Source organism: Salmo salar, chromosome 03 (assembly GCF_965601325.2).
Source record: "Salmo salar chromosome 03, fSalSal1, whole genome shotgun sequence".
Taxonomy (NCBI): domain Eukaryota; kingdom Metazoa; phylum Chordata; class Actinopteri; order Salmoniformes; family Salmonidae; genus Salmo; species Salmo salar.
Genome location: NC_138293.1, coordinates 19,374,112 through 19,400,897, shown reverse-complemented (window position 1 = coordinate 19,400,897; position 26,786 = coordinate 19,374,112). Strand labels below are relative to the sequence as shown.

At 42.5% G+C, this 26,786-nt stretch overlaps 2 protein-coding genes across 3 annotated transcripts in view; both read left to right on the top strand.

Moving 5' to 3' along the window:
* Nucleotides 1–226: 226 nt before the first annotated feature.
* LOC106599584 (ras-related protein Rab-2A) lies at nt 227–15,819 on the top strand. The gene is made up of 8 exons (XM_014190875.3): nt 227–457; nt 3,569–3,640; nt 4,998–5,065; nt 9,575–9,657; nt 10,035–10,127; nt 10,549–10,660; nt 11,685–11,753; nt 12,886–15,819. Exons 1-8 carry the CDS (start codon nt 412–414, stop codon nt 12,979–12,981), a joined length of 639 nt encoding a protein of 212 aa, XP_014046350.1. The 5' UTR covers nt 227–411; the 3' UTR covers nt 12,982–15,819.
* A 2,315-nt stretch (nt 15,820–18,134) lies between these two features.
* LOC106599585 (ATP-dependent chromatin remodeler CHD7) overlaps nt 18,135–26,786 on the top strand; it is a 62,271-nt gene continuing 53,619 nt past the window's right edge. Inside the window, exon 1 of one of the 2 annotated variants that reach the window (XM_082973339.1) lies at nt 18,135–18,396. The gene's annotated coding sequence lies outside the window, so the exon portion shown is untranslated. The remainder of the gene's footprint in view (nt 18,397–26,786) is intronic. The other variant, XM_082973338.1, reaches the window with a different exon arrangement.

Genomic DNA, 26,786 nt, shown 5'->3' with positions numbered 1-26,786 from the left:
GCGTTAACGGGGGACCCTTTTTTAACGAGGACTACTAGAACTACATCAGATTGTGCAGGTCTAAGCAGCTATGCTATATCATGTGCACATTAATTACATGTCTTGCAAATTGTTTAGTTAATCAGGTTTAGATTTGTTTTAAAGAGTCTAAGTGACATAACATAAATTAATAGACTACTACCAGTGGCAACTGGGGTGAATAATTGCTTTTTGCTTGCGTGGCGAGGGCGGAACGTATGACGTTTTCAGCCGAAGCTTGGAGGTGTTATTTGTTCCTTCCCTTCGAAGAGAGAAAGGAGGCTAGAAAGGCGAAGCTTTAACGATTACCTAGACGTTTACAAAGACCATTTTCATACGGTTTCAATTACACAAAACAACGGCAGAGGAAGGTTGACACAGGACCCAGTGGCCATGGCATATGCATACCTTTTCAAATACATCATTATCGGAGACACAGGTAAGCACTAGTCAATGGCAGCAAATATTGCTAGCGATAGTTAGCAAGCAGTTATCTTTTATTTCCGCAGTGTTGGAGAGTCCAATATGACGTGGTAAAAGCGGAGACGCAAGAGGTGGGATGACTGATGATAGATTTCTCGCTTGCAAACGTCGTTAATAGCTTGTCATTAACGTGAAATAACCCCCCCCCTCCCCACCAAATTCCCACCTTACATCGCATAATGTTGTGGTCAACTAGTAGCGTGTTAATTTAGCAACACATCCAACAAGCCGACTGCCTATTGTCCTTCCGTTGTGCACTGAGGGTGGGGGTGCTAAGCTAGCTTTGCTACCTAACGTTACCTTGCTAACTAATAGGCTAACGTTGGTAAAGTAGCTGTTTACAGCGACATAAACAACAGCTAGTTTGACAGCTTCTCTACAACATGGGCGTTTGCACTGACTATGTCAGTCACTTGGACAGAGTCAAGCCAAGGTTTTGGGCTGGCTGTCTTTTTTTGCGCGGTTGTATTACTAGGCCACAAGCATCAAGCGCCCTCCCTCGAAATGGCGTTTTACATACTTTTTTTGTACGGTTGCCTACTACGGCAGCATTCTAGTTGAGCTGTCTAGGCGTTTATGCTCGTGTTGTTAACCTGACATAATGTACTTTTACACGGGTGTTATGGTAATGAAGTTAAGCAGTTCGCTGTCGTTTGTTTACCTAGACGAGGCGGACTGAGTAGGTTGCTGCCAAAGCCAACCTACATTTTTGTACAGATAATTTATTGCAGGTTGCATTAGAAGCAGGCGACGTAGATACTTGTTTATCAAAAATAGTACAACTATGTGTATCATCTTATTTGATTAGATCTGTTATACATCTATTGCTCAACACGGGTCCTTGTTGAAATAGCCTAATGGCAGCACCGCTTGCTATGCATTTTACCCAGGGAGGGTACATTCAAAGGGTACATGCTGCCTTTTTAAAAGTAACAATTTACTGTGGTTTACTCTGTTTGAAAGTATCAGTGAAGGGAAGTGTACCCTGTTTACAGGAAGGCCAATAACAGATTAACCAACATGCTCCCCTGCATTTCTCTGAGATGAAAGGGCAGAATTTTACTTGACCCAGACTATTTGCTTACAGGACCGCATATCATATGATGCTTGTTTCAAACTGGAGACATCATTTCCAACCCAAAACAGCAGTCAGCATTTAGGAGTACAAATCTGTCGGTGCAGTTTTTCCCCTTGTTTTATTTGTATAATTAGTAGGGGCAGGACGATACCAGTATCACGATATTCGTTAGTATTGTGGCTAGGAAAGAAAACAAGAAGGGATTACACTTCAAGAAAAACAGCCCTAATGTGGAAACAAACATCATGTGTAGCTCAGTTGGTAGAGCATGGTGTTTGTAACACCAGGGTTGTGGGTTCGATTCCCACGGGGGGCCAACACAGGGAAAAAATAAAATATATGAAATGTATGCATTTACTACTGTAAGTCACTCTGGATAAGAGCGTCTGCTAAATGACTCAAATGTAAATGTAATCCAGAGTCACATTTATTTATTTTCTAAACTATAGCACACAATATTTTACATAAGGTAGGCTTTTAAAGGACCAAAGAGTTTGGTCTGCTTTGTATTCATTTATGCCATGGATTTTGTTTTTGCGATACTGGTATCGTCACAGCCATTGTTGCAACACTGCAGACCTGTCATCGCCCTGGCTTCACTGGGGGCCATCATGTGACCCTCTGCAACCCAAGCTGTTGATCATTCAGTGTTTTCACATTACTCACTCACATTCTACATGACTTTGCTGTTTAGGTATGGCTAGCCCAGCTGTTCAAGCAGTTAGATATAGTCTACGCTGTGGTTGGTAACTTGGCTAGACGAGGTGATAGTTGAGAAACCCCTATCCAAAAGGATGCATTTTTTTTCTCAGCCTCCTTACCATAAACCTTAGTTTTCACCTGAATCAAAATCCAGTTGTACATCTCTTCCTGCCCAATCAAATGCAGTATTTCAATTAGTGATGGGGGGGGGGTGTAATTAGGCTAGTCTTTGATTTGGCAGCCCTGTCTAATTGCTGTTGCTTTAAGATAATGACCTGACCACTAAAGAACCAGATGGACTATCTATTCAGTGCTAGAGGCTGATTGGCTAGCAGGTACACAGTTAAAAGGGTGACATAGCTTTGTTTTGTTACATCCTTCTCATGATGTCTTCTATCACCCTGGCTCCCCTGCCTAGCAACGGTGGTGGTAACCCATAGAAACACTAATGATAGCCTTCTCTGGTGTCCTAAAGGTTTCACCTGTTTGCATTATAACCATGCAGTGCTGGACACATGTTTTCACAGGCCTCTCCTTCACTGTATGGCAGTGTGTTTCATTTCCGTATATATTTTTTAACACAGGCGCACGCCACACATTATATTTAGGTCTACTTTGTAATAAATGGAGTTAGCCTAATGATGGGCGGCTAATTATTGCATTCATTATGGTCAGTGCTACCTAGGAATATCTTTGTTTCATCACACCAAACAACCACATTTGTGGGTTGATATTTTTGATAAAATGTCCATCCCTATCAGGAGCTTCATCATCATGTTGACAGTGCCTCGAACACAGGTCCTCCTAAAGAAACAAGCTTGAGGGCGAAATGGCTCTTCTTAACCACTGATCTCGGATCGGATAACACTATCCCACTCTGAACCATTGAGGGAATAAAACTATCTGACCCTGAATGTGTTTCAATGCATCCTCTACCTACTCCAGAAACAAATGACAACCAGATTTCTAATTGTTTGACAAGCGTCTTGGCTTCAGCAGGACTGACTATGAGCTTCTTTACCATTGTGGGTGTAGTCAGAGGGCTGTAGGACCTGATACAGTCTGACATTTTTATCTCGTTAAATTACCCTCATGATGTCATTTTTTTGTTCTCTGACACATCATATCAAAGACTGGGATTCAACTTCTTTAATGTGTGTGTGCGACCAGATGTGTTGTTGGTTTTCCAACGTGTGTGTGACTGGCTAAATGATGTTAGTTATGCAGACAGAGTGCCTATTTGTTCCTGTGTGTGCCTCTGTTTAACTGTGCATGTTTGTTTTACAGGTGTGGGGAAATCATGCCTATTATTACAGTTCACAGACAAGCGGTTTCAGCCGGTACACGACCTCACTATCGGTAAGGCTCCTCTATATTCATTATAACGTTTAACAAGGACGGTGATTGAAATGTATCCTGCCTCTGCGCTGCCTAGCTGCACTGGATGGACCTCAATCAAATCATCTGTGCTCGGCTCACATCTCCACGTCCAGAGCTTCACATTAACTTTTTTAGCCACTTGCCCCTCCTCTCCCAGAAAAGTTATAACACCATGGGCCAAAAAGGTGACAAATTGTGATGTATGATGCAAGGACCCACTTCACAAAATAACATTCATTATTTTCACTGGTCTTGACAGTGTAAGGCTGCTGGTCTCTGATCCCATGCATTATATCTCCTGCTGTTGTGCCTTGAGCAAGGCACTTACCCCCCCACAAAGTTAAATATTGCACTGATATGCTACTGTATAAAACACATGTGATCTGTCAACCCTCCATCTGGAGAGCTACTGGGTGTAAAGTCTTTGTTCCAGTTCTGATCGGCGCAGCCTAATTGGTTCCATATTGTGATCTCCATATCGGACAACTTTTTTTGTTGTTGCCCCAGGCAAGCGGACAAGCGTTAATGTCACGCCCTGCCCTTGTGTTAATTAATTTCTTAAGGATTTTCATCTCTCCTCTGGTCTAACCTCTGACGATGAGGGAGATTAATTTTATTTTAGCTTGCTAGCTACTTCCAGACATGAATAACAGAACACCTCACTCTTAACACAAATCAGCTCTGCTAGGTCGAGTAAAATGTTATCAAGAGGGTTAGTGACTGCGCTGTGTTACTGGCAACAATTTAATTCTGTTTTTTTGACTATTTTATTAATCATTTAATGTTTGGCCAGTGTGTTTGTCTCGTCTACTACACTGTGTCAGTGCTAACCATTATTCACCATAGGCTTTTAGGGTGTTTCTGTGGTGGAAGCAGGGGAGGTGTTCTAGACCAGGGTTTCCCAAACCCAGTCCTGGGGGCCCCCCCTGGGTGCATGTTTTGGTTTTTGCCCTAGCACTACACAGCTGATTCAAATAACCAACTCATCATCAATCTTTCATTATTTTAATCAGCTGTGTAGTGCTAGGGCAACCATGGTCTCGGTGGTTAGGGTTAGTGGGTTATGGTTAATAAGGCTAGTGGTTAAAGTTCGTTTGGAGTTTAGGATTACACCTCATGATTAGCGCCAATGTTTTTACCATACCACATGACCTGACCAGGTTACACTCTGACCAGAGTCATTGAAGTTGACATTTAAAATGTTTAGGGTAGGGACGTCCCAAGGATCCCATATAGTACTAACCATTCATGATTTCCATTGAATCTTGGTGTTAGTGTTTTCATGTAAGTGAGTTGTAGACTGACTGTGTCCGTGTGGTGGGTGTGTCTTTCCCAGGTGTGGAGTTTGGGGCGCGGATGATCACCATAGATGGTAAACAGATCAAGCTGCAGATCTGGGACACGGTAAGATACCTGCCCTGTTGCACATTGAACAGATATGATTCTTTACCTGAACACGCGACACAGTCGACTCCTGATAAATGCAGCAGTGTGGGACAGTTCTCATCAGTTAAGTTATCAAGTACTGCATGCAGTTCAATCATAATGAATGTAGTCAATGTACTGTTGAAGTGATACAGGTTTATTCTGCCAATTAAACAGGTTATACTTGGACTGTCTCAAGTGCACTTATCAGGGGTCGACTGTAATCATGAGTTTCTCAGAATACTCTTTGGTACATCTGTATCTTATCAGTGATGAGGAGGTTTTTAAATCTTGGAGTCATTGGAATCTTGTACACCTGGGGAAAATAGGTTTTATTTTCAACATGCAGTACATGCTATTGACGTTTCGTTCAGCATGTGTATCACCATTTTGTGTCACTATGGACATGTTGCTTGCCTTGTAAAGAGAAGAATGACAGAGCTCTACACAACAGCATTTGTGTCAGTTTGCTGTTCACATGTTTCACCCTCCTCTTCTCAAATAACCTCAGCTTTGTCATTGTGAGAAGTTTTCTATTTTGAAATATTTTTGGTTGCATACTAACTGACCCTCATTAACCAGTCAACAAACGGTTACATTCTTTCCAAACAGTAAAATGATGTGACCAACAGAAAATACAGTACTGTGCATGCATACAAGGACCGGACATTTATCATGAAGCAATAAATGGAGACATGCAACAATAGCAAGCCTATCGTCATGAGGTCAAAAGGCTATAGTCTATTATTGAACATTCAACTCCTGTAATGAAGCAGCAAATAAAACGTATTTTTAAAACATTTACCGAAATGCAATTTACAGGAAAACACTGTTCTAAACAGTTCACATAATGAGAGCAGTTCCATAATGAAAATCTCTGTTAGAAAGAGGGGGAATCTAATAACCACTGGGATGAGTTGCTGATATGACTAGGATTGTGCCTTTGGCTTCTGGACAACAAAAGTTGATGTAAAACCAATAGAACAGGAGAGAAATGCTGGTTTGATGTCATGAGGAAGTCTTTTTATAAAATAACTGCCTCCATGTTTCTGTGGCTGGATTTCGGCTAGGCTACTTTGAAGCATGGTAAGACATTACTTATAATATGAAGTAAAGTCAAATGTTCAGGTTTCAAACAATCACTGCCTCAAGCTCACGTTGCAAAGTGGTGGTGACACGCTGATAGCCTGCCTACTGTTGACTATGGCCTATGCACTCGAATAACAAATGGGAGGCGCGCTTTAATTACCAGTTGAGATTGACAAATAAAAATGGTAGCTCTTTTTAATCGTGGCCGTCAAAACAGTTTAACATGCGATTGCATTTTAGAATTATTTATTGCTTAATGCCTGGGCTTACAAAAACACGTTTCAGTCCAGTACCAGCTTTTTGAGCAGCTGCTCAAGTCATAGACTTTTCTCTCTGCTACCGCACGGCAAGCGGTACCGATGCACCAAGTCTGGAACCAACAGGACCCTGAACAGCTTCTACTCCAAGCCATAAGACTGTTCAATATTCCGGGTAGCTATTGGTTAACTATTTAACTGTCTGCATTGATCCTTTTTGCACTCACTCTTTTGACTCATCACATATGCTGCTGCTACAGTTTCTGTCCTGTTGCCTAGTGACTTTATTCCTAGTTATATGTACATGTCTACCTCAATTATCTCGTACCTCTGCACATCAACTCAGGAATGGTACCCCGTGTATAAAGCCATGTTATCGTTACTTATTGTTTACTTTTATTATTACGTGTTTTCTATTGTCTTTTCTCTGAATTGTTGAGAAGGCTCCGTATGTAACCATTTCACTGCTAGTCTGCACCTCTTGTTTACGAAGCACGTGACAAATAAATTGGCGTTTGATTTGATAGGCTATTCCGCTCCTCAAACTAGGCTCTGTATGCTGTGCGCATGTGACAAATAAGATGCATGATGGCTAACAAACACCGCCATTTTTAATTACACTAAATTATGCAAATGAACCTATAGACTGATAAGCATGACCAGTCAAATGTGTTTTCGGTGCCTAACCAATTAGCCGTTAGCCATTTAACATCCCTAATTAGGAGTGAAAATTGAAGTGTTAATTAGGGTTTCTCAGTGTGCCCTACTGTTAATTCTGTGGGATTCCCTGTGCTTTGCTAGGGCCCATTAAAAGCTGTTTACATTTTTTGGCCTGATTTTTCTTTTAGAATTTTCCCAAATTCCATATTTTTTCCCCCATTTTAGTTTTTCTAGGTTTCTTTTTATTTATTTGTTTTGCTCTCAAAATCATACTTTAAAAAATATATAGAACATCCAATTTGTAGTTCTTTAAGTCCGCAACACTGCTTAAACCACATCACGAGACTTTTGTGGTCTAGGAAATATATATATTTATTTTAATTGTTTGGGGTGTGCAAAAGAAATTGGCACTGGATTGATGAAAACTATCATATCGATCATTATCATCATCACTGACGGTTATATAAAGTGTAGGCATACGCGCGCACCGCACACACACACACACAGGCATTCCTGTGCCGTTGCAGGAAAATAGAAATCACTGATGCAGTTTGTTCATGTCATGTGATTAACTTGGGCAAATGTATTAATTTCAAGTTCAATATATTGTTGAATTCCGTTTTAAGGTTTGGCTTCCATGATTTCGTCCATTTTCTACTTAACGTGGATTTTATAGTGCCCTACTGACTGCTGAGGAAATATGAACACTACAGGATATGGTGATCTTGGTGTTAGTGTAGTATGTCTATTGGCCTGTAGGGGGAGACACCGTTCTATAAATAAGAATAGAATCTCTCAGCAGTAATTCTCATGGATGGTGCAAGTTGAGGCCCTATAGGCTTTTTGACCTTCAGGCCGAGCCAGCTGCTGTGTGCTTACTAGGCCACATGGCAACACAGGTGCATTTTGGTTGATGAAAAGGTAGGGCTGGAATTCAGCAAAAATGGATACCAAGGGGGATAAGAATGGCAACCTTTGATTGGGCACTTTGGTAATCTACATTTACATTTTAGTCATTTAGCAGACGCTCTTATCCAGAGCGACTTACAGTAGTGAATGCATACATTTCATAATTCCCCCCCCCCCCCGTACTGGTCCCACGTGGGAATCGAACCCACAACCCTGGCGTTGCAAACACCATGCTCTACCAACTGAGCCACACGGGACTCTAGCTGGCATTTTGAGAAATGACAATTTCACTTTAATATTTTAGAAACACCATTATGAATATACACTCTCTATTAGAATGATCTGTGGTTTAGCTTCCATCCCCAAACCACTACATGTCCACCCTGCCAAGACAGAGTTCAAATCAAACACAGGGTGTGTGTACCGTCTGTGTAGCTGTGTGTGTGTGTGTGTGTGTGTGTGTGGTGTGTGTGTGTGTGTGTGTGTGTGTGTGTGTGTGTGTGTGTGTGTGTGTGTGTGTGTGTGTGGGGGGGGGGGGGGGGAGCACAGGAGGAGGAGTAGGGAGGTACTGCCTGCCCTAGGAGTGATGTAATAGCCAAAATCTGCATTTCTGGCCTTCCTGTAACCTTTGAGATCCGGCAGATGGCAGGCATAAAGGTGTCATTCATCATTTATTCACAATGGCCTCCATTAGCTCCAATGTTAGCAGCTGCCTCGGGGGGGACTGTTGCCACTGACTCACTGACTGGGCCTTATTGAATTCAAATGTGCTGCAGTGCTGGGCTGCCTGGCTCTCACTCACCTGCTGCCAGGCCAGAATTGAGGTAGAACAGAGTAGAGTAGGCCAAGGTACAACGGCTGCTAGCCAGGGAACAGGGAAGCCATTTTATAAGCTGCTGACAATGGCATCTATCGACAGGTCTGGTCTGCCTGCCTGCTGTTTTAACCCAACACTGAGTGTGGGTAGAATGTTGTATTGTGGGCTATAGTGGAACACAATGGGCCCCTTGTTTATGAGGACTCAGTCAGTCAGGTATGGGATGCAGAGAAAGAGAGGAGCCTTTTGTACACAGTGACAGGGGTTTGCCTGTGCTCTGCCTCTCTGCACAGGGAAAATCAGGAGGCTTGGCTCTCCGGTTGGGAATATCTATGGTGTTGGGAATGTATATGGATTAGAGGAAAGCTACTGGAAAGCCTGGACTGGAGGAGTGTAGTAGGCACTAGGCAGGACATGCATGAGTAAAACATGGCTCGGGCCAGGAGTTTTTCAGGACATGGGCTCAGAAGAACCCCTGACCCTAGTAACACAGTACATCTGTGTTGGTATTTTGTCCAACACACCCTTGAGCACTTGAAGTAAGACTCCTTTAAGAGTAGTTGCTTTGTTCAGCTTACTACTACTGCTTTGAAGTACTGCTGGCTCTTGTTTGTACCCTTCCTATGGGTTACTATGCTTCTGTGCTGAACTTTGTCTTTGCTTTAACAGAGCGTCTGTTTGTGTACTGTGTCTGTTTGTCTTTGGCACTAATTGTGTGTGTGTGTGTGTGTGTGTGTGTGTGTGTGTGTGTGTCAGGCCGGCCAAGAGTCCTTCCGCTCCATCACCCGGTCTTACTACAGAGGGGCAGCTGGCGCCCTGCTCGTGTATGACATCACAAGGTCAGTCTGGCGGCCATTTTCTCCCCAGGCCTTATCTATGTAAACACTTTGGCCACTAGGTCTACCCTAGGATTTAGGACATGACTATTGCTCTTGACAAATGTAAAATATATATGTAAGTTTGTTCAGGAGGTAAGGAAATGTCGTTTTCTTATCCAGTTCATTCAGTTTAACAATAGTTGGAGCCACTGAGATTTGTTTGTATAATACATTTTGGGTGTAATTTCATCTCCCGCCCCAATGCCCTTATTTTGCTCATGTGGGTCAACTGTTGGGACCTACATTCACCTAATGAAGGACATGTTTATGCATTAGTTTACTAGGAAAGGAAAATGTATTGTTCTTATGTTAAGTGTTGCTCAACTGTTTTTGTTTAGAAGGGACACCTTCAACCACTTGACAACCTGGTTAGAGGACGCTCGCCAACATTCCAACTCCAACATGGTCATCATGCTCATTGGGAACAAGAGGTCAGATTCATGTTTACCAAACAACCTAGTCATGGTTGTCATGGCTACTAAACAGGCTATGCCTCAAAGGTCTGAAATGGCATCCTTTCTTCATTTTGTCTTTGTCCATACTTATCTGAAAGCGTGGGTTATGTCAAGTCTAAATGATGGATGCTTTGTTTTTCTTTGCTTTCAAATGAAGGAAAGGAAAAAGTGTGAGGAAGCCATCTTTGACAATTGAGATACACCCACCCAGTTCACAGCCCTGCTCCCTGTGTGCTCATGTCTCCTCTAGTTAATGACATATCTCCTTACTGGGAAACGTAACAGAATGAATTAACAGATCATTTGCAATAAAACAGACACACAAAGACCATGCTAGCATAACAGGTCTATGGTAATGTGTGTGAAATACTGAATGTGTGTGGCGGTTTCCCCATAGTGACCTGGAGTCCAGGAGAGAGGTAAAGAAGGAGGAGGGAGAGGCCTTTGCCAGAGAGCACGGCCTTATCTTCATGGAGACCTCCGCCAAGACCGCATCCAACGTAGAAGAGGTACCTCCAGCTCACACTGTACTGTGTGTGTGCGTGCATTTGTTTGTTTGTCAGCATTTTCTCACACTGACACGTTCGCCTATTAATATACCCACCTCTCTTGCTCAAACACTCCAACGCACACATACACATCTGTTCTTCAGTGTGCTGGGTAGCCAGGCTCTCTGAGGCTTTAAGGCAGGGGGAGACTGGTTTATATAACCCCTCCCCCAGCAGAAACCCCTGATATGATTAATTTGTCTCATTAGTGTCCCCTGAATCCTCCCGATACCTCTCCTCCTCGATCTCCATTTGTCCCCCTCTCCGTCAGTGACATGTACATCGCCTACATTCATAACCTCTGCTCTCCTGTCCTAAGCAACAGCCAAATGCCAATCAGGCACCCGTGCTACTACTGTATGCACTATATGGAGAGTAATGTGTTGAAGCTAATTCTGGGTCCCTGGGTTATGCCCTGGGCCTCCATGGCCAGGTGGGGGAGCTCTGCCTTGGCTGAGGGAAACCAATCTGTTGCTGTTAAACATTTTCATGTGTGAAGAGGCAGGAGGTTAGAGGGGACCCGACCAGGCCGGAGCCTCCTGAGCTAACCTGAGGTGGACATTTGTTTCCAGATTCTAAAGCAGGCCTCCCTCTGTGGTAAAAAGCTGAATTACAGGCAGTATTTACTATAGATGGGCACCCTGGACTAGTCTAGCTTTTGAGGTGTACATAAGGTAATGATTATATAAGGCCTACCATGCTGTACATTCAGGCTAAATCTAAGGCTCTGTTTATACGTCTGCTTGTGTCGTTTGTACAGCGGAGCGCTGTAGATGTATTTTCTGTGGCAACAAGCCAGAGGCTAAGCTCCTGTAAATCCCACTCTTTTTAGAGCGTATTCAGTTAATGAGAACCACGTATATGGTTTGACTGGTCCAAGGCTTGATATCTTGCAGGGGAGTTTATCAGTTATTACAACGGTCACGTCTAGATGTTATGGATTTCAGCTCTGATCCTATACTAACTAGGCACTCTCTCTTTTCAGGCATTCATCAACACAGCGAAGGAGATCTACGAGAAGATCCAGGAGGGTGTCTTCGACATCAACAATGAGGTCATTTGACATGGGAGACACACATTTGGTGTCTATTTTGTACACCGCAGCTTAGACAAAGACCATCTTCTTGACATGGCTTGACTTCTTAGTTTTAAGTCATCAACTGAGATATGGCCAAGTGGTCAAACGCCCTTGCTCCCTTCGTAGTGCCCTAAGCCCACGTCATAAACAGAGTGAAGAGGATAAAACCTTGACAGAGCAGACGTTGGATAAATCCTATTGGGGAAAAAAGGCCAATTTGAAGGCCAGCAAGTCATTGTGTTAGCTTACGCTGTTACGTAGTCACATGCTCCTAGGAGACACTGCACACATATTCATATTTTCGAGGCAGCCCCTCCACTTTAGCTTATTTGTAGCGGCCCACACCCCTTCTCTCTCCTCTAAAGGAAGGCAAGAAGAAGCAGAGCAGGTTCCAGTCTGCAGAGCCAAGCAAAACTTCCACTGTTTTTCCCTTCTCCCCTCCCTCTCTCCTTCCCTCTCTCACTGGCTGCTGGCCAGTGCATAAATTCCTCACATCCCACAAGGTTACAGCCAGCGTGAAGGCGGCGAGCCCCTGATCAGCCATTGGGTATGCTTTCTTTTAGAGGGGTTGTAAAGGGTAAAAAAAGGGGGGGGGGGAGTGAGGCCAGGCACACGGTCCAAACCGCATCAGCTGACTGATGAAGGGGGAAGCCCTGGTCAGAATTCCCGTCGCTTGCTGGCAGGCGTCGTGAGAACCCCCCCCCCCCTCTCCACCCTCCTCCTCTTCCCTGAACACTATAAATGTGATTTAGAATGATTCAGAGTAGACTTAATAGCTACTACTGCTTAAAGCCACAGCAGCACAGGCTCATAGTGGAGTGATGCCTTTTAGCCACTCTGTGTTCTCTTCAGCCACTAAAGGGCTGGAGAGATGAAAGTGGGGCAATGGATGAAAGTGCCACTTGCTGGTGTGTGTGGGAGAGATGCTTACAAAAGAGTGTGCATGTGACTGAGCCAAAGAGAATTTGTCACCATTGATATTTCTTGTTATATCTATTTCATCCACCCCAGAAACTCAAACTCTAAATCATCAACCCACACCTGACCATCATCACGTTCCATTTTCCTGACTAACCGGTTGCATTGTGTTGTGGTTCTGTCTCGGCAGGCTAACGGCATTAAGATTGGGCCCCAGCACGCTGCCACCAACTCCACACTCTCCGGTAGCCAGGGGGGCCAACAGGCTGGAGGGGGATGCTGCTGAACACCCTGCCCCTCTGTCTCATACCCCCCTCCCCCAACCACCCATCCTGCCCCTCGCGTTTCTTCTGGACTGGTCGGGCTCACTAACATTTTCTTAACCCCTCCCTCCACACAGCCTTGCCACAGGAGAGTCTAATTGTATACTCCATGACTGTCAGTCAAAATATACCAAGCAAAACACGTTAAAGTACCCCCGGTCCTGGGGCAAAAATGCTTGTCCTGCATCGGAGCATTGGAGCCTGTCTGGGTTGAAAAATGGTAGGGTTTACTGTTACTATTGTGGCAAAACAGACAGGATGCTTTAGGATAGGGACTCATATCCATCTGTACATCAAACAGGCAGGATGTTTTAGGATAGGGACTCATATCTATCTGTACATCAAACAGGCAGGATGCTTTAGGATAGGGACTCATATCCATCTGTACATCAAACAGGCAGGATGCTTTAGGATAGGGACTCATATCTATCTGTACATCAAACAGGCAGGATGCTTTAGGATAGGGATTCATATCTATCTGTACATCAAACAGGCAGGATGCTTTAGGATAGGGATTCATATCTATCTGTACATCACAGACAGGATGCTTTAGGATAGGGACTCATATCTATCTGTACATCACAGACAGGATGCTTTAGGATAGGGACTCATATCCATCTGTACATCACAGACAGGATGCTTTAGGATAGGGACTCATCTATCTGTACATCAAACAGACAGGATGCTTTAGGATAGGGACTCATATCCATCTGTACATCACAGACAGGATGCTTTAGGATAGGGACTCATCTATCTGTACATCAAACAGACAGGATGCTTTAGGATAGGGACTCATATCCATCTGTACATCAAACAGGCAGGATGCTTTAGGATAGGGACTCATATCTATCTGTACATCAAACAGACAGGATGCTTTAGGATAGGGACTCATATCCATCTGTACATCAAACAGGCAGGATGCTTTAGGATAGGGACTCCTATCTATCTGTACATCACAGACAGGATGCTTTAGGATAGGGACTCATATCTATCTGTACATCAAACAGGCAGGATGCTTTAGGATAGGGACTCATATCCATCTGTACATCAAACAGGCAGGATGCTTTAGGATAGGGACTCATATCTATCTGTACATCAAACAGGCAGGATGCTTTAGGATAGGGACTCATATCTATCTGTACATCTGTGAGCCAGTTGTGGATCATGTCTCTTTCATTTTGTGACGTTTTGACTTAAAGCTGAATTGTATCGAACACTACAAGCTTGGTCATCAATTAGTATTTTAATTGGTTTCATGTGGGAGAAAGAAAGCTTTGAATGTGTGGAGAACACAGAAGTTTGAAATAAAAGAGAAAAAGAACCGTAGAGTTGTCGAGCAGCGGCCATGTCTGAAGTGAAGAAGCTAAAAGGAGAAAAAACAGGACTGTTTTAATTCTGTATTTATCACTCACATTCTGTGTGTGTGTATATATATATATATATATATATATATATATATATATATATATATATATATATATAGTAATCCTTTCTTGCTTTAGTGTATGTTGACCGAGCTAGAATTCTTTGAATTTCCTGGAAAAATCTATACTGTATGAATAGAGCTTGAAACTGCAACAGTATTGCTAAAAAACCTACTTTGACACCATTTTAAGATTTGACTTTGTTTGTCCCGCCATCTGCCTTCCCCCTCCCCTCGCTATCTCTCTGTGCCCTAGATCTGCTATGACTGTGTATAGAAACTTTGGCTCAATATTCTGCATCTTATCTATTTTAATGCCAAAATGTTGTGTTTACCTGTGTTCAATAACCACAAACCCCAGAATTTGATCACCTCTACTCTGGAAAGGGATCTCTGCTGTTTGCCTTAACGAAAAGATTGGGACAGCAGAAAAACAATAGAAAAACATAATCAGGTTGCGAAGGAATCATTCCACTAACTACATATGCATAGTTTTATACATGCACAGTACATACACAGCACCTTTTTTTTTTACATTCAAACACGCATTGCATACATTCAGACATGCATACTCTAAATCACTGGTTCTCAATCCTGGTCCTGGGGACCCAAAGGGGTGCACTTTTTATTTTTGCACTACACGCCTGATGATGAGTTGATCATTTGACTCAGGTGTGTAGTGCTATGGCAAAAACTAAACTACACTCCTTCGGATCACCAGGACCAGGATTGAGAACCACTGCTCTAAATGTGTGTGTATGTATGTATACACATATATTAAGAAAGTACATGCATTCCTAAATGCATACATGTGTACCTACATGCGCACACACGATTGTCTATTTATACATACAATATCTGCATGCATACGTAGATGCATACATATTTTCTCTTCAGGAGTTTGTTTTCCAAGCAGCTCGCTGTGGAGCATCAGTGCAGAGCAGCGTTGTCCTGTAGGTGTGTGAGTGGCTGTGTAAAGCCTTGCTTTCTTTGGCAGTGCGTTCTGTTAGTAGATATAATGGTGACCATCGCGTCTGTTGTAGGAGCGGTGCGGGAAAAGCCGAACCTGGAGTGTCTGTGACCCCCCCCCCCCCCCCCGACGTTTGCTGTGTTGGTTTTTCTTAAAAATAAAAAAAATGCTATCACAAATAATACAAAATTATAAACTGAAATATAAATTTATCTGGAAGAAATGTGCAATGTTTAAACTTACATTTTGTAATTTCCTTTTTAGAGTTGATGTTTTGCATTTTGCATCTCCCTATAGTACTTTTCTGAGTGTCTGTGTTGGTATATGAATGAAACAATTATATATGGATCCATACTGTATTGTATCTCTTGATTTATCAAATGATAAAGTGAAGCATGTGTGTCCTCAGCGCTGCCTGGAGTTTGGGAATTCCTGTAAAATCATGCAGCAGCATCGGAACCCAAAGGGGTGCACGTTTTGGTTTTTTCTCATAGCACACTACACAGCTGATTCAAATAATCAACTAATAATCAAGCTTTGATAATATGAATCAGCTGTGTAGTTTTAGGGCAAGAAAACTAAACGTGTACCCCTTGGGGTCCCCAGGACTGAGTTTGGGAAACGCTTTCATACAGGCTTGGTTCTCAAATGATCACTGCACCCTTTCCATGTATTTATCATTGTCCAAAATGTGTACCCCTACACACAGCAGTGTTCTAGAATATTGGACTGTTGGCTTTCATACTTTCTGAATATTTCAGCACGGCTCGAGCAATTTCTCCAACTGTCAACACATTCAAATGAATAGAGGATGCACACTGGAGCCGAGTTGGTTGGGAATTGTGGGGGAGGCGCACGTTTGGGCTTTGCTTCCTCAGATGGTACAGCGCTGCGTAGCTACCTTATGTCTGTGGACTATGATTTACGCATTAAAATATGAACACTAAGGTTAAAGGGGCATATGCACCCAGTACCAATTCAACTGGCTTTATAACACACTTTGCTCTGTTACATGCGTTTCAGGTAGGCCTTGATACTCTATCAGGTGATATTCAATTGAAAGTGTGATTTAATTTCTCGGTCTCCTATGTTGTTATGAAATAATTCCACATAACTTACTGGAAATGCACCTTGTTTCACCTTATTTGTGTGCTTTAGTCTATTATAAAAGAAACCCTGCTCTGGCCCTGGTTTCCCAAAAGCATTCTAAGGCCAAGTTCATCCTTAGAACCATATGATCCTATAGTTCAAACAATCAATTTATTCTTAGTATGCTTTTGGGAAACTGGCCCAGTGCGCAAGGTTTGTCAAATAGGCCTACAGCAAATCAAAAATCAATGTTGGGTGGGGATGCATTGCAGTCATATATAGTTCATGAGGTATATTCTTTACTCATCATCCCCTTAACATTAGGATGTAACCTGAAATTGTTTTTTGTTGGTAGTCACGCACAGCAACAGCTTATGATGTTATAGGTGAGATCACATGATCAAATCCTTACAATTCTCATGACCTACTTTTGAAAGAGGTAAAGAAACGAAATGTGAAAATGGAAAAGCTTGTGTTGAACAGATTAGTGAACCCTCTGAAACGTTAGTAGTATGCCTGCTGCATGAATTGTATTAACTGTTTCAAAAATGTAAGTTTGATTTTAGTGAATGCAATTCAAGTAGTGTGACCTTCACGATAGCCTTCTCTCATGCAAATTAAACCCACAAACGCAAAGGACATTTATTTTTTTAAAGACATGCTTTATTAAATTATGTTCTGAAAACTGCAAAATGTATAAGTGATCCATTGGAATATTTACAAGCATATATTCATCACCACATAAACATGTAAACACAAAAATATATACAGTCGATTTGAGAGGACATTTATTTGGGCATACAGAAAGTGGATGCCTGCGCCTTTAAATACAGTACTCCTGTGGGACAGGTTGTTATGCTAAGCAAATGAATGACCACGCAAGGGACTTGCGGGTTACTTGCCTGATTATTCCTCTGTAGTGTTCATCAAGGATGAGACCTTCACACAAGTGTGAAATACATATTTCTTCATTTTGATATATTTCTATCTAAAATGGTTGCACATGTTTAGCTTTTAACTTCGCAAAATCCAAGGACTCGAACTACTCTGAAATCCACTGTCTCAGGTTGGCCCTGTGCGTGCCCAAGGGACCATGTAGAATAGGCTCTCTCAGGCTCGGTAGAAGAGCAAGTATTATGTCAATTTGAATCGTGAACTTGCATGATGTCCATCTCTTATAATCATAATTATTAATCTGCAGTTCACATGGAATTATTATGAATCTCATTATCGGGGATGAACTGATGCTCCAAACAACAAATAAAACCATCCACTCATTTCAGTTGATACAGTTCCATTTCAATTGGGAACATGTTTTGAACTAGTTTTGAACCTGTATGAGCTTTTAGAATACCATATCATTTGAGGTTTTAACAGAAAACTAAGCTTTTATTTATAGACGTCATCCCATGCCAAGTTCCAGTTTATAATTTGAGAATCAATTGGAGCAATTTTAAAGCAATTTGATGTCCACACTACATGTATGAATAACTTCCATAACCCTACGCAGAAATAAGAAATTAAAAGGTGCAGCTTTAATCGCATCTACTATGTTACAAGAACTGAAAAATAAAGCGCACATTCGTCACAGCCCAGCAGGGTCATTCACGCGCACGCATGTTTATCTATTGGAGCCATGAACGCGCCCCCTGCCCGTAGAAGGTGAGAGTATCTGGAAGACACGAGTACGCGACTGCCGGGATCGATCGGATTAAACTCGAATTGAGTGAAATTAACACAAAGGAGAAAAACCAAGTCGGTGAAGACGGGGTACCGACACGCCGAACATTATAAAATAACTTGAATTACGTCATTTATTAACGGACCAGAAAGGATTGTACTGGAGATACTAACGGGAGTTAATTTGAGAAACCCTGAATTGACCGAGCTTGTTGGGTAAGCGAGCAATGATTTTTTTGAATGGTTGAATTCCGTAGTCGCTCTATATCCCATTTGTTCACATGGTGAATTAGTTGTGTGTTACTCTTACCTGTAAGTAACCCATGTAATGTTATAGAACGATTTTTCCCACTTACAATCGACTTTAAATCTACCATACAAGTTTGTTTGGAAGCTGACTTTTAGTCTATTTAGCAAATTACTGTAAACAAAGCTTATTCTGGAACGTAAATGAAAAGGGGATACAATCATTTCCAACACAAGTTATTACAGGTCCGTAAACTACCATGCTGAAACGCTAACTACAGTTAGCAAGTTTAACTCGCCTTCCGCTCTACTGAGTCCCAATAGTTGTGTTCCCTAGGTGAAGAATATTATCTAGCCAACACGATGAGATCTCGATAAGCAGACAAATGTGAGCAACTTGTTTGAATTTAGAAACATTTTGAATTGTTTTATTTATTTATAATGCAATAGGCAAGGGTGAGTGTTTTGTTAGCTTGGGTTAGCTAGCTAATTGTGTGTTCAGCTAGTGAGACACGAGGTGGCTCAAATGTAGAGGTGAGTCGGTGGTCGAGCTGAATTATTTAATACTGTAGGTTGCTAGCGCAAGGGATATTCCCTGAATGCACACTAGCTATGAAAACTACTTTTAAAAAATACGGCATACCACACAGCTGGATTTTGATACATAGTCCAGACAGAAGTCCAATTTGCATTTCTTAAATTGAGTGAATTCACATGATATTTAACTTGCTAATGACGGGATAAAAAAGTAGCCTGTCTAGTGTTATTGGACGATGAATATGGACAGAGGGTAGCTTGAGGCCAGACGGTCATCCCTGTTTAGACAATGTTTTTTTCTCCCTTATATCTATATATAATTGTTAAAGTACATAGAGTATATTCAGTTTATATGGTTCGGGATTATTTTATTTTAGAAGGGAATAACTAGGTGAGTTCTGCGTTTCCGTCAACTGTGCGTAATGATAGCCTAATTAGCTTGCTGCTAGCTAGTTGGAGGTGGCCCCATTGTTTAGTGGAGAAGTTTAGCCTGTAGCCAACATTCGAGCACTGTATCATCGCCATCATTGTCTTGCTGCTAGCCCAAAGGCTAATCATGTGGACTACATTGATGGCGGTTGTTGCTCGTCGAAAAAAAACCTGCACAAACATTTTCCTGTGGTGCCACTTTGATCAACAGCAAGCGATCCGGTTGCAGTTTGTTTAGTGCGTTTCCGCATTTTAACGTTTAAGGGAGCTTGTTTATCATAAAACATTGGATCTGGGTGAACTTGGATGAACCGACGGTAACAAGTAAAGTTATTCCATGTCTTTTCGATTAAAAAGCACCTGCCGCTGTATAGATCCTGGCTGAATTTCTAAGTGCGAGATGACCATTATTTTCCCGAACGCGTCGGTCTTTCTCTCTCCATTATTTTGTAATCAGTCAACCAGCAACTACAGACGTGACTACTTTTAACCTTTCATAACAGAACGAAAACGAACTGTTATTTTTCGGAAAAAACTGTGCACATAGAAAAAACACACTTTTATTGAACGACCAAGCTAGCTACGTGTTCAGTTATAATGGAGCATCCCATGAAATACTACCCCACCTTCTGCGAAGTCTCTAACCTAAGATGGCAGCTTCTAAAGTCAGTTGGGTCACTCAGCCAACAGATAAGAGGTCCCGGGTATGTCGGGCGGAACAGATGTTTTTAACTTGTGGTTTCCACCATAGCCTGCCCTTTCTTGTGACTGTTGAGGTACTTTATTCGACTGGCTTATATAGCAGCGTTAACTTCATGAAGTGTGGTGGGGTTCTCTTGAACAAACGTTTTTAGCAATGGTACCAGTGTTCAGCTTTCTTTGATGCTCTACTGCTAAACAGTTTTTGCAAAAAATATATATTTATCTGACAAAAAAATCCAAGGCCCTGACCGTGGCATTTCTGAATCCACGTAGCACAAGTGTAGGAAAATTGTATACAGTGCTTTGGGAGTGATCTCTTCTACCTAATATTTGTATGATATTGTGCCAGTTCATCCATCTTTAGACTGGAGAGAAACCTGTGGTTCGGCAAGATGTATGCGAGATCAGATTTGAAGCTCTGGTGTCAGTATTTAAAACAAAAAAGAAACATGACTCAAAACCCAGTCTCAGATATGTCCTGTGTGGCTCAGTTGGTAGAGCATAGGATTCTGGGTTCGATTCCCACAGGGGACCAGTATGAAAATGTATGCACTCCGGATAAGAGCGTCTGCTAAATTACTAAAATGTAAAAATAGATGCAACTACAGGATCCTAATCTAACAAGCATACACTGTCGATCCCTAGGGGCCACGCTCAAGAAACTAAACTTAAAATGCAAAGATGGAGAGTTGAGGGGAAACCAATACGAAACAGATACATTGTTTTCCTCTTGACAGAGTGAACACTAGGGGCCCTTGTAAACAGTGCCATATTGTTTTTTTTCTGTGAAAATGAGCTTTGTTTAGCAGCCCCCCCTCCCCATTTCTATGGTGAAGAGCAGTGGTTCCAAAACCTTTCTATAGTCCCGTACCCCTTCAAACATTCAACCTCCAGCTGCGTACCCCCTCTAGCACCAGGGTCAGAGCACTCTCAAATGTGTTTTGCCATTGTAAGCCTGCCACACACACTATACTATACATTTATTAAACATAAGAATGAGTGAGTTTGTCACATCCTGGCTCGTGAGAAGTGACAAAGAGCTCTTATAGGACTAGGGCACAAATAATAGTCAATAATTGAGCTCTTTATTTAAGCATCTTACATAAAACCTTATTTGTTCATCAAACATTGTGAATAACTCACCACAGGTTAATGAGAAGGGTGTGCTTGAAAGGATGCACATAACTCTGCAATGTCGGGTTGAATTGGAGAGAGTCTCAGTCTTAAATAATTTCCCACACAGTCTGTGCCTGTATTTAGTTTTCATGCAAGTGAAGGCTGAGAATCCACTTTCACATAGGTACATGGTTGCAAAGGGCATCAGTGTCTTAACAGCACGATTTGCCAAGGCAGGATACTCTGAGCGCAGCCCAATCCAGAAATCTTGGCAGTGGCTTCTGATTAAATTAAATTCTCACAGAACCACTTGTTGCAATTTCGATGACGTTCTCTTGTTCAGATATCGGTAAGTGGACTGGAGGCAGGGCATGAAAGGGATAATGAATCCAGGTGTTTGTGTCATCCGTTTCGGGGAAGTACCTGTGTAATTGCGCCTCCAGCTCACTCAGGTGCTTCGCTGTATCACATTTGACATTGTCCGCAAGCTTGAGTTCATTTGCACACAAATCATACAATGATGGAAAGACCTGTGAGTAACTCGTCATCATGCAAGCGGTCACACAAGTGAAAATTATGGTCAGTAATGACAACTTTAAGCTCGTCTCCCAATTCAAAAAAAAGTGTCAATACTTTGCCCCTTGATAACAGTGCGCTTCTGTATGTTGAAAAAGCACAATGCAGAAAATACACGAGTTCATGGGCCTTGCTTTAACAAAGTTAACCATTTTCACTGTAGTGTCCAAAACGTCTTTCAAGTTGAAAGGCATTCTCTTGACAGCAAGAGCCTCTCGGTGGATGCTGCAGTGTACCCAAGTGGCGTCGGGAGCAACTGATGCTCGCGCGTTACCACTCCACTATGTCTCCCTCTCATGGCTTTTGCGCCATCAGTACAGATACCAACACATCTTGACCACCATAGTCATTTGATGTCACAAAGCTATCCAGTACTTTAAAAATATTGTCTCATGTTGTCCTGGTTTGCAGAAGAGTATGTCTTCCTTAATTGACCTCCCATAAACGTAATGGACATATACCAGGAGCTGTGCCAGGCCCGCCACATCTGTTGACTCATCCCAGCTGTAACGCATAGAATTCACTGGCTTGTATGCAAAGCAGTAATTGTTTCAAAACATCTGCTGCCTACGTCACTGATGAGTTGTGAACAGTGTTTGATGAAGGCATTGTCTTGTTTTTTTTTGTTGCCTTTTTCCCCCAGCATTGTCCCAGACATATCCGCGGCAGCAGGAAGAATTAAGTCCTCCACAATAGTATGGGGCTTGCCTGTCCTAGCCACTCAGTAGCTCACCATATAAGACGCTTCCAGCCCCTTCTTATTAATGGTATCTGTTTCTTTTATACATGTCTTACTACTCGAAAGTCATCTTTATTCTCGCTCAAAAAACTCCTCAAAGGTTGCTGGATCAAATCCCCGAGCTGACAAGGTAAAAAATCTGTCGTTCTGCCCCTGAACAAGGCAGTTAACCCACTGTTCCCCGAAAGGCTGTCATTGTAAATAAGAATTTGTTCTTAACTGACTTGCCTAGTTAAATAAAAAGTTTGACCTTGTGTTTTGCTGAACATTAGATGGTTTGATTTTATTTTCCGTCAACAGATAAGAGGCCCTGGGTATGTCGGGAATTTTATATATATATATATATATATATATATACACACAATTATTTATTTTTATATATCACATTTTTATTTGTCGTAACAAATAAAATCGTTTCACATTCAAACTACTACAGACTTAATCAGGACTTAAATGGTTCTATAAAGACAGTTTTATGTTGATCAGAAGCACCGTTTGAAGAGGCGTCCAGCTGACACACTCCTCAGAATAGTTCTCAATTGAAAGGGGTCAATACTGATATTTTGACAGATTACTGGGGAAATAGCAACCTTTTCATATATAAGCAAATGTGGAAAGGTAAAGGTACTTCTCTAGCATATATCCACTAAATCAGCCTGATTGTTTACAAAGCAGTTTGACACAAATATCTAATGTGGTTTTATTCAGATTTAAACCAGGGTTTATTGCGTTACGATAGGCTAATGCGTGTAAGGAACAGACACTTCTTTCTCCCACCCCTCTCTGCCTTGCTGTCATTGCCTAACACCTGGAACAGCAGTCCGGATCCTGTCTCGGCAGCCTCATCTGTCAGAGGTACACTCAATCTCAACTGAGTCCTTGTATGAATGCTGTGTGGATCATCAGATCTGACCACTTATTATCGCTGCCATTTTGTTTAGTTATGTGGCGGTTGTTGCTCCCGTCAGTGGAAAAAGCTTTGCATGGTTCTGTCATCATGTCCCTCTCCCCCAGGCCTCCCTTTGCTCCTCTGCCTCTCCGGGGTTAGCAGGAGGGCTGTGCTGGCCTCTTGTGCCTGTAAAACAAGCAACCCCCCCCCTCTTCGGCCATCTGTCTACCTCTAGTAGTGGTGAAGAAGCAGCATCTCAAATCTATCTGAAGTGAAGCCTAGCCAGCCCCCAAGCCTTGCTTGTGTCACAGTTCCTTTCTTCTAAACAGAACATGTTTAAAGATTGGCCACAGTTGATTAGATTGTATTATTCACTCTGCTCACCTTTGTATTGCTCCTGCGAGGCAGTTTTTGTCATCTGTATTTGTAGATGCCCCATTTTCATCCAGTAGCCTCATCTAGTTATGGCAGAAGTAGAGGGTATTTCCCTCTGTCCATTCATTAGTTGGCCTTTTCGCTCAGTCCTCATCCTCTTATTCAAACCATGGCACAGTCACAGCTGAGATTCAGTATAGTGCTTAAGTGTTAGTGTCTGAAGGATAATTCATCTCAAGATAGCCTAGAGGAGATTTAAAGACATTAGTCAGGGTTGCATCTCACTAGATTAGTGTAAAGTAGGTCCTTCCTCTGCATTGAGTGTATATGATCATACGATCATTTCAAATCAGTGTACAGAACATTAGAGGAACTTTCTACAATTGAGTTTGCCCCCCGCCGTCAGAACAGCCTCTTCGTCAGGGCATGGACCCCACAAGGTGTTGAAAGCGTTCCACAGGGCTGTTGACGCACTATCCATGTAGACTCCAATGCTTACCATAGTTGTGTCAAGTTGGCTGGATGTCATTTGGGTGGTGGACCATTCTTGAAACACACAGGAAACTGTTGAGTGTGAAAAACCCAGCAGCGCTGCAGTTCTTGACACTCAAACCGGTACGCCTGGCACCTACTACCATACCCTGTTCAAAGGCACTTAAATCTTGTCTTGTCCATTCACCCTCTGAATGGCGCACATACACAATCCATGTCTCAAGGCTTAAAAATCCTTGAACCTGTCTTCTCCCCTTCATCTATACTGATTGAAGTTGATTTAACAAGTGACATCAGTAAGGGATCATAGCTTTCACCTGGTCAGTCTGTCATGGAAAGAGCTGGTGCTCCTAATGTACACTCAGTGTAGGTGAAAGCAATACAGCAAAAGACAAGGGCTCGCGTTGACCTGTCCAGGGCTGTCAGTACAGCAGTAGAAAAGGAGACGCCATTCATGACTTGAGTCCTACCGCAGGAGTGGGATGAAGTTGCCCCTACACTGATCTAAGGCCAGTTTTGTGTTCTGTTAGACGGTCCTCAGGAAGTACAGTCAGAAATCATTTGCCCTGAGGGAGCGTGTCATAAAACCAATAGGTTAAAGGCCTCCGCCTGCTTCCAATCTGAAACAGTTTGGAAGAGTTTGTATAAATGAATTACAGTATTTTGTGATGTTTTGGACTTCGGCTGTTGGGGGCACATTTTTCTCTAAATGCAAGCTGTTCGGAGCCGAAGTCTATGCCCCTTCGTTGGTGATAGGGTGACAGTAGGGATGCTTAAATCATCTCATTCAACGAGAAATGCCTTGTTTTCATACACATTCTTTCATTGAGATACAGTAGTTAGACTAAGATCTCCTCTGCAAAAATGTTAATTAATGACAGCTTATTAATGACACGCGTTATTTTAGTTTAATTTTAACTTTTGCGGGGAGCGTATACTGGCTACGGCATCTCAATATGAACAAACAAGCACACTTGTTCGGCTAGCCAATTTTGGCTAGGCGCCAGCCAAACTGAAGCGTGCTGACGTCTTAACCTCGCCTGGAGGCTTCAGCCTTTAACTGTGCATGGGTAGCCCCTGCACCACCTCCCACCCAGTCGCACTCACAGCCACTGACTGAATACTTTTCAGCATGGTTGGGTTGGTGGTCTCTCTGGAAAATTATTTAGCTCTCTGGGAGGCCCGGGAATCCTGTAATTGATTCTTCTTAATGGAAGGATGGAGGTTTTAACTGTTCTCCATGGAAACTGTTAAACTTATAGTAAGACCAACTTTCAACATGGTATTTGTGGTGCCAATTGAATTGCTCAGTAGTCTGTTTTAAAGCAGAGACTAGTAGAATTCAGTTCTACTGTATCTTAGTCTATGCTGCTCTGACATTGTTCATCCATATATTGATATATTCTTAATTCCATCCCTTTGCTTAGATTTGTGTGTACTGTTAGATATTACTGCACTGATGGAGCTAGAAACACAAGCATTTCGCTACACCCGCAATAACATCTGCTAAACATGTGACCAATTAAATTTGATTTGTTTAGTCATCTCAACATATAAAAAAATGTGCAGGAGCAAACTTGGGATACATTTTTAGTATGACCTAGCCCGTTTTTAGTATGACCTAGCCCGTTTTTAGTATGACCTAGCCCATTTTTAGTATGACCTAGTATGACCTAGCCCATTTTTAGTATGACCTAGCCCATTTTTAGTATGACCTAGCCCATTTTTAGTATGACCTAGCCCATTTTTTAAAAAATGTGTTAGATGCGTATAACCTGTAAATGCACTCTAAGCACATTCTAGATGATTTGCAAACAAGACTCTTCCAGGAAAAATGGCACATGCAAACTACAGTACAGTTTGGGGGATTGTTTCAGACCGAATTTATGGAACGACAAATTCATGAATTGAGCCATTCATACAAACATTCCCTCTGCCATGGACTCCAGGCAGGAAAAGATGAAACCTTCCAAAGCTCAACTTCTCTCCCCACGTCTTTCCTCTTAACTTCGTCTCTCTCGCTCTTCCCCTGTCCCTCTGTAATTTTTTTCTGCTGAGCCAGACATCCCTGACAGGAAGTTAAAGCCCCCCCCCACCCCTTCATTCCCACACGCCAGTGTCAAGGCCACATGCATGGCTGCTGCCCCCAGGCCTGCTACGGGCCATCCCAAAAGCCCCAGGGGTGAGTGGTTAGGGGGGAGCTGCAGCAGGTCCCGCTGCCGGTGGGCAGCCAGTCAGACGAGGGGTGCCAAAGAGGAAGGCAAGGTGCCGCCATTCCCTGGGAGTCAAGTTCTGCTGAATATATTACTGACGACCTTTTGTATTCCCCAGAATACTCCTCCCATCTGCCCCACTCTTGACCAAGGAAAGGCCTCGGAGTTGGACCGTGATTTTTTTCGGGAGATATTAAGCCCACGTTTAAAGCGGAGAGCAGATTGCATAAACAGAACTCCTTCCTGTTTTACCCCTCCCTGCTCTAGACAAGTGAAAGTCCATTAACCTCTT

Bases quoted from the DNA above. Each gene is read 5' to 3' on its own strand.
- LOC106599584 (XM_014190875.3), top strand. From the start codon at position 412: ATGGCATATGCATACCTTTTCAAATACATCATTATCGGAGACACAG. The intron at 3,641-4,997 runs GTAAGGCTCCTC...TGTCTTTCCCAG, and splicing joins GGTACACGACCTCACTATCG to GTGTGGAGTTTGGGGCGCGG. The intron at 9,658-10,034 runs GTCAGTCTGGCG...GTTTTTGTTTAG, and splicing joins CTCGTGTATGACATCACAAG to AAGGGACACCTTCAACCACT.